Raw genomic sequence first — 18,784 nt, forward strand, 5'->3', positions numbered from 1 at the left:
TGAACACTTCTCATCTGTATTCATCTAGGGGAAGAACCTGGAAGATAGTGAGTTCAGGGCGAGGTACTTCGATAATCTGGAACAGATCAGGAGAGAGCAAGGGAGGAGATAGCTGGAGGGCCTGACAGAGATTGTTGTATCTTCATTAGCAACAGGTGAGGTGCCAGAAAACTAGATGATAGCTAATATTGTTCCTTTATTTAAGAAGGGCAGCAGGGATGCCAGATAACTACAGGCTGGTGGGCCTTGCATCAGTGGTAGGAAAATCATCAGTGAGAATCCTAAGGGATACGATTGCTGTACATTTGGAAAGGCAAGGGCTGATCAAGGGATGGTCAGCATGGCTTTGTGCAAGGGAGATCCTGCCTTATTAATTTGATTGAATTTGTTAAGGAGGTAGCTAAGAAGACGGATGAAGGCAGGGTGGTAGACATTCTCTATGTGGACTTTAGTAATGTATTTTACAAGGTCCTGCATGGTAGGCTGGAAGGTTAAGGCACACGGGATCCAAGGCAAACTGACTAATTGGATCCAAAATTGGCTTGGTGATAGGAGACAGAGGATAGTGGTGAATGCTTTCCCGATTGGAAGTCTGTGATGTACTGCAGGGATCAGTGCAGTGCCCTAGCTGTTTGTGATACATATATATATCAATGACTTGGATGTGAATGTAGAAGGTGTGGTTAGTAAGTCTGTGGATGACATGAAATTTGGTAGTGTTGTGGATAGCTAGGAAGGTTGTCTAAGGTTACAGCAAGATAGAAATCAGATAGAAAGTTGGATGGAGTGTTGACAGATGGAATTTAATCCCAATGAGTGCTAGGTAAGGCATTTTGGGAAGACAGAGGTAGGGCATATACAGTAAATGGTAGGGTGTTAAGGAATTTTCGATGAACAGGGGGATCTTGGGGTTCACATCCATAGTTCCCTGAAAGTGGCAGCACAGGTAGATAGGGTGGCAAAGAAGGCATATAGCATGCCTGCCTTCATAGGTCAGGGCATAGAATATAAAAGTCGGGATGTTATGTTGCAACTTTACAAAACAATGGTTAGACCCCACTTGGAGTATTGTGTACAGTTCTGGTCTCTATAAAATAGGAAGGGTGTCATTGTGTTGGAGACGGTGCAGACGACATTCACCAGGACATTGACTGGATTGGAGGTCTTCGCTGTTAGAGAGAGATTGGATAGGCTGGGCTTGTTTTCCCTGGAGCAAAGAAAGCTGGAGGTGAGGGTGACCTGATAGAGATAAATAAAATTATAAGAGGCATAGATAGGATAGATAAAATCTTTTTCCCATGGTGGGGGTAGTCAAAACAAAAGGTATGTGATTACGATGAGATCTAGAAGTTTTAAAGGGAATTTGAAGGGATCGTTTTGTTTTACACAGGGAATGGCTGCTATCTGGAACTCGCTGCCAGAAGAGATGGTGGAATCAGATGTAATCACTGTGTTTAAGAGGTATTTAGATGGGCACTTGACAAGACAAGGCATAAGAGCATACAGACCTTATGTGAGCAAATGGGATTCGTGTAGATGGGCAAAAAGTTTGGCATGGACGTGGTGGGCCAAAGAGCCCGTTCCTGTGCTGTACAACTCTACAACTCTCTATGACTCTGCCAAGAGCATATACTTTATAATGAGTACCACCCTCAAATAGAGTTGAAGTGGTCTTAAAGTTAAAGTTGCATTTTAGTGGCACTGGAGGTCCTGCAATCATAATTGGAAAATGATGAAAGAGGATTTTTTGTTATAAGAGCAAATTGTTATGATCTTGAACGTTCTAGCTAAAAGGGTGATGAAACTGGATTGAAACACAGTGGTCTAAGGAAATAACAGGGCAGTGGGAATAATTGGATATCTGTTTCAAAGGGTCAGCATAGGCACATTGGGCTGAATAGTCTCCTTCTGTGATTTTTGACTGTGTGATGCCACAGAATAACAACTTGCATTTTTGGAGCTTTCCTCATGTGCAACATGGCATTAAAACTTGGACGACATGTGGGGAGAAACTGCCACGAGAGAAGGGTTATTTTGGGATGGGTTGAAAAGAGGTTTGATTAGAATAATTTTGAGGAAGGTTTTGAACCCAGTGAAATTAGTGGCAAAATGGGGAGAACCAGACAGGAAGGAAAGCTACTTAGGGAAGTGAAGTGACCCCCTTCTGCTGCAACCTTGAGCAGAATGGGGAGACAACTCTGGGGGTGAATTTCAAAGAAATGTTGATGATAAAAGCATAGAGCCGGAAGATGACTAGGAGGTATTGAGAGACATGACTGCATTTTCAAGGAATGTTATTTCTAGCTCCGAGCACTTCATCTGTTGCCGGGGCTGAACAAAATCAGGGAGGTTTACAGCAAGAAGTGGCAAGATACATGAGAGAGAGCCTTGCTCTGATGCAACGATGTAGTGCAAAACTTACATAAGAAACAAAAGGAAGAATAAAGGGTGTTAGTTGGAGAAAATGAAAGGGTTCAAGGTTATTATAGTGGCTACATTGCTACATGGTATTTAAAGATGAAACTGTCTGATGAACTGGGATAGATGTTCAACATCTCCACTGCTGCATGTAGTTTTCTGTACTTCTGAGGCCTGGACCGTATTCACGCCTTATAGAGAGAGACTGAATGAAGTCCAGATCCATCCACTGCAAGGCACAGAAAATTAGAGGGTGCCTTTGAACACATCCTGATTGCTGGTTACAGAATGGCATTGGCTGGATCCTGGAACAAGTTACATTATAAAGGGTCTGTTGCTGTTGATAGTCACTGTTATTTTTAACATTGGGTCACAGCAGAGTTAAAAATAAATGGTGATGAAAGAAAACAAGAAGAAACAATTGGGGTTCAGTGCTGTTGCTTAACTGGCAATTCTTCACATTTAGGGACAAATAAACTCTTCATCTATTGGCCTGTTACCAATTATATCTCAAGCACATTACAGAAAAACACACCACCTCTGATTCATCATCAACAACATACCAATAAATTATTCTACAAGTTGTGCTCAGTGGTAAGACAGCAGCAATACCACTGATCTGTGGTGAGAGCTTTCCCTTTTCTAATGTTACTGTCTTGTCAAATGTCAGATCATGGGATCCCTGGCATCCAGGAATTAAAAAATACAATTTGTTGCCAATAATTTAAACATTTTACAGAATGAAATGAAGATTGGAACTGATACAAAAGCTTGAAGTAAAACTCAATACATCATGAACATTAAGAATATTATTTTAAAATCCATCTCATTTCAAGGAGTGAATTCAATCCATATGCATTTAGGTTTACAAAGATGAGCAGTAATTATGGCTTGGTAATCCAGGAGAAACTCACGTGCATGTTTTGCAACAAACTTTAAAGTTCTCAAGATATTTTGCAGCCAGAGCAATTCACGAATCCGTTCAATTTTCATTAGTCCACAGATTTCTAGAGATTACATGGGAAAGGGGTCTAAAATACCACCAATATCACCAATACCAATAGCCTGTACTGGTCATAGATGCCACGGCCAAGAAAGCTCACCAGCACCTCTACTTCCTCAGGAGGCTAAAAACATTTGGCATGTCCCCTTTGACACTCACCAATTTTTATTGATGCATCATAGAAAGCATCCTATCTGGATGCATCACAGTTTGGTATGGCAGCTGTTCTGCCCCGGACCACAAGAAACTGCAGAGAGTTGTGGACACATTCCAGCGCATCACGGAAACCAGCCTCCCCTCCATGGACTCTGTCTATACCTCTCGTTGCCTTGGTGAAGCAGCCAGTATAATCAAAGACCCCACCCACCCGGGTCATTCTGTCTTCTCTCCTCTCCCATCAGGCAGAAGATACAGAAGCCTGAGAGCACATATCACCAGGCTCAAGGACAGCTTCTATCCCAAAGTGATAAGACTATTGAATGGCTCCCTTATATGATGAGACGGACTCTTGACCTCACAATCTACCTAGTTTGACCTTGCACCTTATTGTCTACCTGCAATGCACTTCCTTGTAGCTGTGACACTTTACTCTGTATTCTGTAATTGTTTTTACCTTGTGCTACCTCAATGCACTGTGTGATGAATTCATTTGGTACAAATGAAAATAATAAACCAATACCAATACCAAAAAAAGGCACCTTGTGGAGGATCAGGGAATTGTTGACAACAACATATTGGATTTCTGTGTTTCACTGAGTGTGTGTGTACTCTAGTAGTTTCTGTCAGTTGCATGATCTGATGATGGTGAAAGCTGACAATTTTACCATTACTGTAAACATGAATGGCAGCTACATATGTGCTAACGTTAAAATGATGGGTCCATCTCCACTTATAAGTAGATTCTTTTAAATGGGTGTTTCCAGAGGAATTATGTTTTTTTAAAGTTCTTGATTCCAACGAAAAAGTATTAGTTTAACAATGGTACTGTGTAAATATGCTAAAATTTCTGCGAGTGAAGCATTTATGATAGCTTCAGCAATGTAGTAGATTTACCCATTAAGAAGCCTTCCAACAAGGCTAAATAGGAGAATGTTCGCTATAGCACTCTGTGTTCTTGTGTTTGACCCTACAGCTTACAATAGCATATCCAAAGTGTCTTGCATATCATATGTGCACACATTGACTAGAGTCTTCCAATAAATTCCCCCTTGGAATTCCCTGCACACTTCAGACCAGATGGTGCAATCATTCAAAAATGATCAGTGGGGGGTTCCCAATCTCTTTGGTTAGTTTTGTGCTGATCAGATTAGCAGCTAAAATCAAAATTTAGCAATACCAAATATGAAGAAAAAAGGTTGCAATTAGAGTGTTTCTTAGAACATAGAACAGTACAGCACAGGAACAGGCCCTTCGGCCCACCATGTCTGTTCTGAACACAATGCCAAATTAAACTAATCCCTTCTGCCTGCACATGATCCATATCCTTCCGTTCACTGCATATTCATGTGATTATCTAAATGCCACTATCGTATCTGCTTCCACCACCACCCCTGGCAGCGCGATCCAGGCACCTACCACTCTGTGTTTTAAAAATAACTTGCCCCGCACATCTCCTTCAACTTTCCCCCTCTTACCTTAAAGCTATGCCCTCTAGTATTTGACATTTCTACCCTGGGAAATAAGTTTTGATTGTCTACCCTATCTCTACCTCCCATAAATTGATGAACTTCTGTCAGGTCTCCCCTCAGCTTCTGACACTCCAGAGAAAACAGTCCAAGTTTGTCCAGCCTCTCCTTATAGCTAATACCCTCTAATCCAAGTAACAACCTGGTAAATGTCTTCTGCACCCTCTCCAAAGCCTCCACCTCCATCCTGTACTAGGATAACCAGAACTACACACAGTACTCCAAATGCTACGCAACTGAACTTTTATACAGCTGCAACATGACTTCCTGACTCATATACTAAATGTCCTGACCGAAGAAGGCAAGCGTGTCATACGCCTTCTTTACCACTACTTGTGTTGCCACTTTCAGGGATCTATGGACTTGGTCCCTGTTCCTGTTCTCCAGGAGAGAACATTGTACAAGTATGCTTTCACAACCCTTCCCAGAGTTCAACATTAAGGGACCGACACCTCAGCTGGGTTCCTCAGAATGGTTAGAGAAAGGTCCTGGAAAATCCTTGTACTTATTCACAATCCACTGGCAGGTTGACCGTGGAACTTGGTGGCTTGCTAAGCCTAGTATTGAGCAAAAAATTGCAAATGCTGGAAATCCACATCAAAAACAGAGAATATGTTGTTTTGCTTTCAATGATGCCCTGTTTTCTGTGAATTGATGAAAGCTGAAGGGATTTCTGAACTACTTTGGCTGCAAAACACCTCGAAAATGTCACAGGCCCGACGCCACCTTCAGTGGGGAGAGGTACAGGGTTGAAGTTTCAGTGTCAGGGACCCTTCATCAAAACTGGAAAAGTGACAAGCGTGTTTTAGGTTGCAGAGAGACGATGGAAGGGGGGAAGTGGAGTCTTGAGAAGAGAGGGGGGTGTCAGTGATCAACCAAGCTGTCAGGATAACCATGACTTGAAGAACCAGTAATTGCAACAAAATGATGCAGAGACAAATGGAAACATGACAAGTGGAAACAAAGGGACAGCCACATCTGCGGGGGAAAAAAGTTTTCTGAAATTGTTAAACTCAGTATTAAGTTTCCGAAACAAAAACAGAGAATGCTGGAAGTGTAGCTGCTCTACTGCCTGTGAGATGGTTCAAGTGGAGAGCCATTGGTGTTTCCTCCCTGAACTACTCATAGACTTGGCATTGACCATGGTACATCTGACATGAGTTTTAAGTCTAGGCCAGGCATGCCCTTGTTCTCTGTTGGTAGGTTCTAAAAAGGACCATGAGATCCAACAAAAGCTCAAGCAAGTTTACATCTGGTTTAGCACCAGCAAAGTCAAATTGAAGATACTTCTATCAATTCTGAAAGCAGTTACATGCTAAGGCCTAATGGTACGTAATTGGGAACACTTGCATTTAATATGTGCAAATGGTTGGAGAGGACAGAGCTTTATTCTGTCAATTTATCTGGGGTTTGGATCCTCTTTTGGACATCCCTTCAAAGTCATGGTACATAACAAGCCTCTAATTATCAATATTCTGCTGCTTTTAAGATTAACTTTCTTTTGATTCTGCTGTCATATCATAGTGACCTCTTGATAGTCTGAAGTTAGGCAGTGTCAACTGTAAATGGAATGAGCTGCATCATATAACAGGCACTAGGATATACGTAGAACAGTGCAGCACAGGAACAAGCCCTTCGGCCTACCAAATCTGCACTGACCATGATGCCAATCTAAACTAATCCCATCTCCCTCCACATGGTCTTCATCCCTCTATTCCCTGCCTGTTCATGTGTCTGTCTAAATGCCTCTTAAATGTTACTGTCATATCTATTTCTATTACTGTTGGCAGCATGTTCCAGGCAGCTACCACTCTCTCTTTGGAAAAAAAAATACCTCACACATCTCCTTTAAGCATTCCTCCTCACACTTTAAACTTATACCCCCTAATATTTGACACTTCCACCCTAGGAGAAAGACTCTTGACTATTTACCCTATCTATGCCTCTCATAATTTTATCAGGTCTCCCCTCAACCTCTGACACCGTGTAGCAGTTAGCGTAACACTTTACAGCGCCAGCGACCCGGGTTGAAATCTGGCCACTGTCTGTAAGGAGTTTGTGCGTTCTCCCCGTATCTGCGTGGGTTTCCTCCGGTTTCCTCCCACATTCCAAAGACGTACGGGTTAGGAAGTCGTGGGCGTGCTATGTTGGCGCCGGAAGCGTGGCGACACTTGCGGGCTGCCCCCCAGAACACTCGACGCAAATATCTTATATAATACAAGTTTGTCCAACTCCTCCTTATAGCTAATACAACTTAGGTATGACAACTTATTGGTAGTCTTGGATTTTTAATATACTAATGATTTTATAGGGTGTATTGATCCCCCAGTGTAATCATGTAATAAATGCATTTATTCTTTTTATTTGCAGGTCTGCTGATTGGCTCAGGTTGTGCCCTGTACCCTCTGGGTTGGAACAGTGAAGAAGTTCAACAGACTTGCAGCAACCTCTCAGACCAGTTTGAGCTCGGTAAGGACAGTGAACTTCCAGGCAGAATCTTTCTCGGGCCTGTGAACCATTGGCAAAGGCTGTGGTGAAAATATACAAGCTGTGGTGATGTTCTCTAACTGCTTTCTGGAAGGATTGATCAATATGCCTTTGTGTCTGTAGAACTTTGAATGCAGATTGGGAATACAAAGCAACTCCCTCCCGACATGACCTTCTGTCACCAGGTGCCCTGACAGGCTGAGCTGTATTAGGATCTCAATAGATGGAGAGTGAGCTAGTGGAGAGGTCCCCACATATATCCTGATGGCCAGTTCCAGACCAGCAATGGCTCACTTGTCTGGTCTTTTACCTGGGAATGCCACATAGCATAGAGTGATCCAACGAGCAAACAGGCTCTCAATAAATCTGAATTTAAATTTAGCATGTCCAAAGTAGGTTTAGATTTTCCACTGATGTTACTCACTGCAATTTCCAGTTCTGTGTTTTCCTGGTTAAGAGGAGTTGCTTGTTATTTCCCATGCTCCGCACCTTGCCAGGATTCCATGTCTCCGAATGGGTCTTCTGACCAACTCCACAGTATTCTAGAAAGTGAATTACTGTGGTCAGACCAGGAGAATCCAAAGCAGAAGAGGTACGTACTCAGAAACCAGATGTGCCTCGTACATAGTTGGCTAGAATGCTGAGTATGAAGCAAAGCTTGATAATAATAGATGTAACACAGTTTCCTTTTGTTGTAGGTTCATGTCAGCTGGGATGGGCCTATTACTGTACCGGAGGAGGAGCAGCAGCTGCAATGCTGCTCTGCACTTGGCTGGCTTGCTTTGCTGGTAAAAAACAGAAACAATATCCATACTGAAACCCCAAATAAGGACAAAGAAATGATTCTGAGCAAGAGAGCTGTGGAGGAGTAAAGTTAAAAGCAAAATATTTTCTGGGAACTTTTCCAATGTTTCTTCACTGAACTTGCTCCTAATAGCATTCTACATCGGAAGGAAGGAGAAAATTCCAAACTGAAAATGAATCTGAGTGGAAGACTTCTGGCTGGTGTTTTTGATATTTTTTTCTTGTTATGTGCTTGTTTCTAGGAAGTATGGCATCAACGTCTTTCAACTTTCTAAAGAGGAAGGAAAGTCTTAGGTAAATTGTCTTTGTTCAAAGTGCTCCCTGCTCAAACTTATCCCATTTAATAAAATAGCCAAAGCATAAAAACTGGTGTTGCTTCAAGTATAAGTGGAACCCCCTGAGGGAAACTTTCCTGTTTGATCAGACACTGGAGGCATCTTTCATGGGGAATATCCTGAGATGGCTGCATTGTAAAGAGCATGAGAGCACATGAGTGTTTACAAAACAGCCTGGGCCGATGGTCCTGGGGCATCTACCAAATCAGTTCACAGCCATATCCGTTGCTGTTCACAGGGAACACCCTCCATCAATGGAAAGGCAATCATCGTGCTAGCAATAATATTCTCAATTACTTTTAAAATGACGAGTATTTAAATTCGTCTGATAAAAGATGGAGCACTTTGAATAAAATTTACTCCCCTTAGACTATTCTTTGCCTTTAAATAAGATGTTTCAAGGACCAATTTTACTAGTAAAAGCAATTTTTTTTACTTATCTGTACATAATTTTATATGTATAATTATATATTTGCGCACACGAACACAAACACACGACACTCGCACATTTCCACTTTGGGGGAAAAACATTGTGTTTGACAAAATTAAATACTAGTAAATGTACTTAATAGCAATGTTTTATATCATATATCATGTTATCAGTTCCAGTTAGACTGTATTCAATATGTATCCAATTCTGTATATATATTTGTAAGGTACAATTTTGTCAGTGTTGTTGCTGTTACAGTATACAGGTAACAGTACCTTTCTATGCAGATATGTAACCGATCTTCTAAGCAACAAAACAACATATGATTTAGGACTGGACCCTTCGCTCCCTGCCAGAGGAGGGCTGGGCTAGACTGCCAGCAGATGCTTTCCAACTCTGCCATAAATTTAACCAGTGTTCTAAGTTCAGAGGAAAGTGTTTGCTTCAGCATCAACAAGTGGGAAGATCCTGTCCATCCCTTCCCCAACACCACCACTGCAACAAGGAAACTTGCAATGGTTCTGCGACAAAACTGACACCAGGACACTGGCAGAAATCAAGGGAAGGTTAATGTTATGCCTCAGTCTGAGCTAGGGTAGACACAAATGTCCTAAATGGAAGGATGATATCCAGTCAGAGTCATTTTCATCCAATAATGATCTGGCTGGGGGCTGCTCAGTTTGGCCTAGACCCTCTTAAGCTGTGGCCCAACTCCAGTTATCGTAATGTGGAGGATTGGATCAGGACAGTCATAACTAGGTGGGGAGGAAAGTCCAGGATTGGACAGGAAGGCAGTGGTAGTGTCTCATTCCTCCACCACTCCCTCCACTATCCCAATCCATTTGAGGTAGGGGAAATTCTAGGTCTTATAGTCTACTTACAACTTCAACAGCTGGAAGTTGTTCTACTTCTGAAGGGTCAGAATTCATGAGTTCAGTCAACTAGTTCACTTCAAGAAAATGCATGAAAGAAACCCAATAATCCTAGGGATTGCATCCACCTTAGTCCAGTTGTAATGTCTGTGGGTTTCTCTTTTACCTTTGCAAGCATAAGCAAAAAGGTACAGTTAAATGAACAGAATATCATTCATTCAAAACAGAAACTCTAAACTGAACAGTAGTGTCTGGGTACAACATTGTATCAGATTCATACCATGTAATATAAACTAGTTAATAAACAGACCCTATATTCACACACATTGCACTGATCAATGTGAAAGCAGATGATCAGAGTTTACTGTGTCAGCAAGTTTAATTAAGTTATATTTGGTGGTCTACAATCCTACTGACCACCAGATGGTTCAACGGTAGTGTAGCGGTTAGCGTAACGCTATTACAGCGACAGCAACCCAGGTTCAATTCCGGCCATTGTCTGTAAGGAGTTTGTACATTCCACTACCCTCTCCCCCCCCGTGTCTGCGTGGGTTTCCTCCGGGTGCTCCGGTTTCCTCCCACATTCCAAAGACGTAGGGGTTAGGAAGTTGTGGGCATGCTATTTTGGTGCCGGAAGCACGGCGGCACTTGCGGGCTGCCCCCAGAACACTCTATGCAAAAGATGCATTTCACTGTGTGTTTCGATGTACATGTGACTAATAAAGATATCTTATCTGGTTTATCTTATCGAGAAATAAGTCATAGAGTCATAAAGAGATACAGCACAGAAACAGGCCCTTCAGCACAATGAGTCTGTGCTGACTATCAAGTAACTGTTTTCTTTTAACATAATCCCATCCTAACTCATTTATTCTTCCTAAGTTCCATCAATTCACTTCTTTCCACCCCAAATTCTACCACTCACCTGCATACCAGGGGCAATTTAGAGTGGTCAACTAACCTACCAACCTACACGTCTTTGGACGTGAGAGGTAAACAGCACAAACAGATGGAAAACAAACCTGAAGGAAAGCCACACAGTCACGGAGAACGCGCCAACTCCATACAGACAACGCAGGGGTCAAGATTGAACCTGGGTCACTGGAGGTGTGAGGCAGCTGCTCTACCAGCTGTGCCACTGAGCTTCCCCAGGCACTCAATGTCACTCCCATCATTAAGTCCCAGTCCCCCCCACTTGTAGCTCAGCCTCAGCCCCATCTCCAAGCTCAGTTCCAGATATACAGCAGGTGCAGTGCACAGACTTTAAACCTGCAAAACAACTGATTTGAGAGTCCATCTACTGCTCAATTCACTTCTTCCATTTAGATAGTCTTGTGATTCTGAAAAGTCAGGGCTCAGCACTGTCATTATCCATAATTAAATCACAAATTCAGCAGTAACTAGAGTTTGGCAGCCTTCCGAATCTGCTAAGTTCATACCGATCAAACTAAGAAACACAAATGGAACCAAATTTGCATTTAAGTTAATAGTTAATGATAACTGACCAGGACCCAGCAGACCTATGGGGTGGAGGTCAGAAATCAGAGTCCTTTTGCTAGGACAGGTGAAATGTTTTTCTCTCAGAGGGTCGTGTATCTTTGGAATGATGGTTCCAATCGTGTCTCTGATTAATGAGGCAGGCAGGTGGATTCTTGATAAACCAGGGAGTGAAAGGTTACTGTGGGCTGGTTGGAATGTGAATTGAGATTACAATCAAATCAGCCATGATCATATTAACTGGCAGAGCACTCTTGCTGTGTTGAGTGGTTTACTCTAGCTCCTGATTCAAATGTTCAAACAACAGTTAACACAGTTTGGATTTAAGACTCTAACAGGACAGCTTGCAGGCTCAATTTAAATTTTATGCCTGAACCAAATTTTAATTTTGGATCCAAAAGCGAGAGAAAGTTGACTGGCATTGAGAATAAGTATCCCTGTCGCAACCTTTACACACTTTCAATGCTGTGAAATTGAAAACCTATTTGTAACTTGAAACACAAAGAACTTAATTCAAGCAAATTTCTGCCTAACAGCCTCAAGTAAAATGTGAGCTGGGGTCACAAAAAATGTGAGCTGGGGTCACAGTCGGTGGCTCTGAAACATCCAGATTTCCAGTCAACTCCAAGAGGCTGAAAGAGAAAAAGAGTTGAAACAGAATTTGATATGTGTGCAGACCCAGTATGATCACTGCATACATTTTCTGGATCATGCTTAAAGCGTGCCATGGAAGCACAATTCCAAATGCTTGCAAAATATTTAATGTCTAATAAATGTTAATGACCCATAATTGTAAAGTCCTAGACAGACTTCCAACCATATTGCTTTTACATTCCAACATCATGATTAAATATATAATAATCATTAATTCTTAACATAGATGCTTCATCTATTGGCATCAAAATAGTGTTTGTTTTCCAAAATAGATTGCTGATTTACAATATCATGATATCATTAATCAAAGGCACTTAGCTTTACTTGTATTGTATTTACTCTCAAACATCCTCCACACCCCAAATGGCAGAATAGGTGGAGGGTTGGCTATTACTCTAAACATCAATGTGGCACCGGCACCCAATTAGCTTACCAGATGGTTAATGATTTGTTAAGAGAAAGCTCACAGCCCTTTAAAGCAATGGAAGTGGAGAGAATGGAGCTGGACACAGTGAGTTATAAACCTGGGTAATCACCAAATTAGAGATTGGGAGTTTATACGGTAAACAAATAAAATGACAGTTGCTGGAATCTGAAACAAAAACAGAAATGCTGGAAGAATGCAGCCATTGAAACAGCAGCTGTAGAAAGAGAAATCAGTTAAGGTTTCGGGTCAATGAAGCTTCCTCAGAACTCATTGACCCGAAAGATTAACTGGTTTCTCGTTCCACTGATGCTGCTTCACTGACTGAGCTCTTCCACCATTTTTGTTTTTATATAGGAGAGGGTAGTTCACCTATGCAACAGTTTTACTTAGTAAGGACAGGGAAATTAGCTCCAATGAAACCCCTTCTTAAACATGGGCATCAGATGTTATATTCTGCAAATGGAAGCTTCTAATCATAAGCATATTGAACCCGGTGAGGGGAGGCTTCACTGACATTGACTTCAGTGGAGAGGATATGGGGACATGTATGAAATAACCAAGCTGGTACTGCCCATATTGCATTGCCATCAAACTTTAACTTAATCACAATGTGAATTACAAAAACTGTCAACAGAATTCTAACATGTACAAATGAGAGACATTCATAGTTTGACAGGACGGTGTGTTTAAAGTATTTTTAAAAAACGATGAACCATGTTATGGGATAAAATGAAATGCGTTTTGTCAGCTGCAGCCTTGTCACGCATAGTGAAGGCAAACTAATTCAGTGGGGAGAGGGTAATGATGAGGTGTTAACTAGGAAAGACTCAAATTATTTAGTGCCTTTTATGTCCGTTCCAAGACACCACAAAACAATTTGCACCCAGTGAAATGCATTGCTGTAACATCGGGGACTGCCATATTTGGTCCTTTTTTGATCAGCTTCCAGTGGCTGGAGTACCATGGAGAAAAACCAGGCTGAGATTGACCACGTCTTGGCTGCAGTTACCATATGGGTTAATGGAACAAATGAGAACAAAATAACAAACATGTGCAAACTCACTTACCAAACTATTCAATGTTGTCTTCACACCCCCCCACACCACCCCCCCCCCCCCCCACTGCCCTCTACTGATCAGTTAGGTACTACTGTGGAAATATGGAATGAACAGGAATGGCCCATCACCTAACATACACAGTAAAGAGGGTGGCCACAATAGATTTATGGATGTGAGTAATTGAGGATTTCTGCTAGGTGTGGCTGCACAGAGAAACTATGTACATCTTCACGTAACATCTTCACCATTAGCAAACTTTCCAAACTACCCTTTCAGGGAACTTCCAGGCTGCGTGCAATTCAGAATGTACATTCTATTCCACTGACTCCACTGTCATTGTTGTCACTTCTATTCTGTATCTCTTCCAAATACAATTTTTTCTATGTTAATATTCTGCAATATATCAATGTACCTATTTTATTAAATGATCAGTTTGCGATAAGTGCCATCTACGTTTGCTCAGACTATTAAAATTCTAGTTGCTCTCACTTATGTGTAAGAGTAACATTTATTACAGAACTATTACTTCATGAAATAATTTAAGTATTACAATTAATCATTTAGTTTTCTCCACATAAAGGTGTCTAATTTCTAAGTGCTTGAAAACGTTCTCTTAAGAGATCCATACAACTTGTCTGAACTGAACACAAATTACGGCATTTAGTGCTGAATGGTGTTGAACAGCCTCAGAATGGAAATCACCATAAGATGAAAGGACTTGAGTACAAATGGCCTGTTTCTGTGTTACAATTTCTTGGTAATCCAACCGTGATTATCAGTCATCTTCTGATCGCTTAAGGGCAAGTTTAACAGAACGTTTCTCTGACATAAAATGAAATCAAGTGAAAATTTATTTGGCTCCCTAATGGTTCAGTAATTTTATCCATATGATCCAAACAAACCAGAGAGGCCACAGAGTTGAGACCCACCCTGAGTTTTGCTAAAAGAAAAGTCTCAGTGCTTGCCTATTTGAATGGGGGTGAACCTGTCATAGCTGCTTCCAATCCCAATCCTTAACAGAATTCCTGCTGGAGAAGTAGACGTCAGATGAGGATAGAACTGGATTTAGCAATAATGCCTCATGCAATTAAATGAATTCCAACAAAGATAGATGTGGTCTAATATTTGAATGAGTGGTAGGACGTTGACTGGTAAATCATATACCAGTGTATACTAGTAAATGCTATGCCAGTGTATATACACACATCCCAATAAGGTCTGACTGGTTGCTTTCTGCAGTTAAAATTTCTTAGTGAATAATTGTGTAGAATCTGCAATAGCCATTGGATTATCTGATGGGCTCTTCCTGTACTTCAGTCCCATTCCCAACCATTTCTTTTCATGCTTTCCTTTGAAGGATACAGATAGTATTGTTCAATTAAGTTTGCAAATGACTTTCTCCTCCTGGATCTACAGAGAACATTACCTTTGAAAGCAAAATAACATTTTATTTCTCCTGCAGTGTTCCCTCTGGTTTGCTTCCAATAACTCTCCTTTTCCATCTTGAAGATGACATACTCTATCTTTTCCAACATGACAATGCATGCCATCCTGAATAACAGCAAAACCTGCATCTGCATAATTTTTACATAAGAACTTAAAAAATATAAGCAGGAATAGGCCACAGCCCCTTGAGGATGGTTCACCATTCAATATCCATATCATAAGTCCACTTTCTTTTCTGATCCCATATCTCTTGGATCCCTTAGGCTTCAAGGAATCCATTCATTTCAGTCTCGAAAATACTTAATGACCACACAGCTACAGCACCTTTGGTTAAAGATACACAGTCTAAGGAAAGGAATTCCTCCTAAAAGGTCAATCCCTTATCCTCGGAGTTCCCCCCCCCCTCCCCCCACCCCCCCCAATAATTCTAAACTCTTGAACCAGAGGAAACAGTCCCCAGCATCTCCCCAGCAACCTTCCCAGAATCTTGTCCATAAAAAAAATTGTTAAAAAGCATTCTAAGGAGGATGATAGAAACAAAATAGAACAAAGTGGATGTTACGTCAAAGTAGGGCTATAGAAGGATGGTAGAAAACGTGCTCAAAGAGCTGGACGTTAAAGGAGGTAGAGGAATTCAAGAAATGGATGGGCATGTAGTGCAGGGTTTAGATGGCCAAGCTGCTAATGGTCACGTCAACAGACAGGCAAGACATACTAGATGCCAAAGCAAGAGATACATTTTTTGGGGCACTTGTAGGGCAGAAAGAGTTTGAGGGAAAGGAAAGAAGCCATGAAAGGATTTAAAGGTAGAAATAACAAATGGGATGGACAGGGTGGGAGGCAAGAGACCAATGGAAATGAGGAAGGAGAGGGTGAGATAAGACATGGGCAGCAGAGATTAAAATGTGCTGAGGATTGAGGAGGACAGAGAATGGGCAGTTAGCCAGGGATATGGGCCAAACACAGGCAAATGGAACTAGCTCTGTTAGACAACTTGAGTTGGGCTGAAGGGCCTGTTTCCCTGTTGTATAGCTCTATGACTTTGTGATTAAGTGTTTGAATAACAATAGAAGATACTCAACAGCTCAGGCAGTATCTGTGGAGGGAGAAACAGAATTAAATATTTAAATGGTCCGTTCTAAAGGTGGTGCCATCATGGATGAGGATTTCACCACCAGATGGATTGAGTCAAACCAAAGATTCGGAGATGGAAATAGGTGTGTATTGTGGAAGTATTAAGATCAAGTCCAATGGAGCTTAGCTCACTATCAAGTGTATGAATAATATGGTTCAAGCAGAGCTTGTGGGCAGTGAGCTGAGTTATGTTAGGAGCCAAAGATATTGGGCATAAAACTGGGTTTGTTAGCATTATGAGTAGGCCTGTCAAGATTCATGATAGCCTGCATGTTGCAAGAACATCTCATCATCAAGGACAATCTCTGTAACCGATGTAGCTAAGGAGCAGGAGGAGGAAGAAGAACAAGGAGTTAGCAATCTAGACTGTCCCCTGCAGCCTGTGCTTTCCATGAAGAACTCCAAAGAGTGATGCCAGCAACCATAATCCCAATTCCTCAGTATCCAAGAGTCTCACCGATCATTGCAGCATCCACCTGGCTAAAGACTAAAAATAAAAAAAACATTTAAAACCAAATTTATAAACATTATATAAGTTATATAAAAGTGAACTTGTGAAGAGGGAGCTCCTGTCCTAGGTGGAGAACAGAAGGTGATGGTGTGGCTGGCCATGTCAAAGGTTGCAGAGAGGCTGAGTGTAATGAGCAGGGTTAGCACAGTCACAGCCCATGTAATTTAACACTTGGCAGTTTTTTGTGTCTGCTTGATCATGGAGCCTATGACAGTGAGCTTAATCCTAACCCCACCTGTGATTGGAATGACAAATGGGAACAAGAACTCTGGCTGATTTTCCATCCTCACACAAGAACCCCCTACCACTAACCGCTTCCCCACCCCACTGCCTTCCCTCCAACCACCCACCAAAGTCACTGCTTTCCTTCTGCTTGCTCCTAATAGAGATCTGCTGAAGATAGTTCGATGATCTATCTTTATCTGTTGGGGAAAGTTGGTAATGAATGGGATTACATAAAAAAAGTCATAGCAACAATACCCTGACCCAACCATTCTCCAGCAAACCAACCACCAGACATAATGCTTTGGCACAAGGTGGTGCGGATAAAGATCAGATGTTTAGTCTGAAGTACAGGTTCTGGTGGTGTCTTTTCTGATGCCCTTCTCAAAAAGAAAATACTAGGTGAAAAAATCAAGAATAACTTGGTAATGTTATGTTTTGTGTGAATTTTAAAAGCTTGCTTGTGAGTTGCAAGAGGAAGAGAAGATTAATGCAAGCAAGTGTCTGGAGTTTATGAACTGATGGGAGAGACAGGATGTGGAATTCTGATTCAACAGTGACAATGCTGATCAGCTCTCATTTTTCTGTATAAGCTAATGGCATGGAATCTGCTAGAGAATGTGCTCCAGGCACTAATGCATGATAGGATCTGACCTCAGGCTCCCAGGTTAAATCTTAATCCAGGGCTGTAAATGGATAGAAGTTAATTATGGAAGAGTAGAAGACACTTAAACTGTGCGTGCGGTCTCATCAGACAGTTTTCAGTCATGCTGATCCAGCATCCAATTTAAAACAACAAAAGAACAGAAATTAAATTCAAGAGAAAATCTTCAAAGCGCACTGAAGTGAAATGGATGTTTGCCTACAGAATAAGTACTGGCATAGAATCATAGAGTGATACAGCACTGAAAAAGGCCCTTCAGCCCAACTCATCCATGCTGACCATAGTTCCTACCAAGCTAATCCCATTTGCTTGCATTTTGCCCATATCCCTCTAAACCCCTCCTATCCATGTACTTATTCAAATATCTTCTGCATTTTAAAAATGGACTTATTTTTAAACAATTATCCAATGGTTTGATACACTTCAGTATAATAAGATACTATGTAAATAGAGTATAAACAGCTTATCACCAAGGCAACCCTGGCCTCACCCTATCAGAACTATTCCCTTTGTCCTATCCACCTCTCCCAAATTATCCCTGGAGCTTTAAACTAAATTGTTTTCCTTCTTTCATAGTCGGACAAAAGGTCTACAACCTGAAGTGGTAACTCTATTTATCCTTCCACAGATGCTGCCTGATTTTATGAGTGTTTCCAGCATTTTCTGTTTTTATTTCATGTAAACAGATATGTTTGCTTTATTTTCTTAAAGCTTGGTATATATCTCAATGATTTTAAAAATCACAATTCATAATAAGTCTTGTTTAACCTTTGGTTCAAGGTAAAACTCACACAAGTACATCCTTTTTCTTGATGGGATGCTGGTTTCAAAATCACGCAATGTCCAAATTCATAATCTCATGCACAGAAGGATATTTTCTCCTTTCCGACAAATATAGAGATGTTAACCACATTACATTGGAAACTTGAGGAAACAGTCCTCTAATAAAATTTCGGTACCCAACTGCAAATAGCATAAAAAATAATGAGAGTTAGAAGTGCAAAATCAGCTTAAAAAGTGTACAAAGTAGTAGTGAGGATATATAGAACTAAATGAACAGATGCTGGAAATCTGAAATAAAACAGAAAATGTGAGAAATACTCAGCAGGTCGGGAAGCATCAGTGAAACAAGAAACA

General features: G+C 41.2%; 1 protein-coding gene across 1 annotated transcript in view; it reads left to right on the forward strand.

The window, feature by feature from the left end:
- LOC127575756 (LHFPL tetraspan subfamily member 6 protein) overlaps nucleotides 1–14,158 on the forward strand; it is a 136,722-nt gene extending 122,564 nt beyond the window's left edge. Inside the window, exons 3-4 of the mRNA XM_052025804.1 lie at nucleotides 7,477–7,575; nucleotides 8,292–14,158. Coding sequence (XP_051881764.1) covers nucleotides 7,477–7,575; nucleotides 8,292–8,410 — 218 coding nt within the window. The 3' untranslated portion in view covers nucleotides 8,411–14,158. The remainder of the gene's footprint in view (nucleotides 1–7,476; nucleotides 7,576–8,291) is intronic.
- Nucleotides 14,159–18,784: the final 4,626 nt, after the last annotated feature.

The sequence above is a fragment of the Pristis pectinata genome, chromosome 11 (genome assembly GCF_009764475.1).
Source record: "Pristis pectinata isolate sPriPec2 chromosome 11, sPriPec2.1.pri, whole genome shotgun sequence".
Classification (NCBI taxonomy): domain Eukaryota; kingdom Metazoa; phylum Chordata; class Chondrichthyes; order Rhinopristiformes; family Pristidae; genus Pristis; species Pristis pectinata.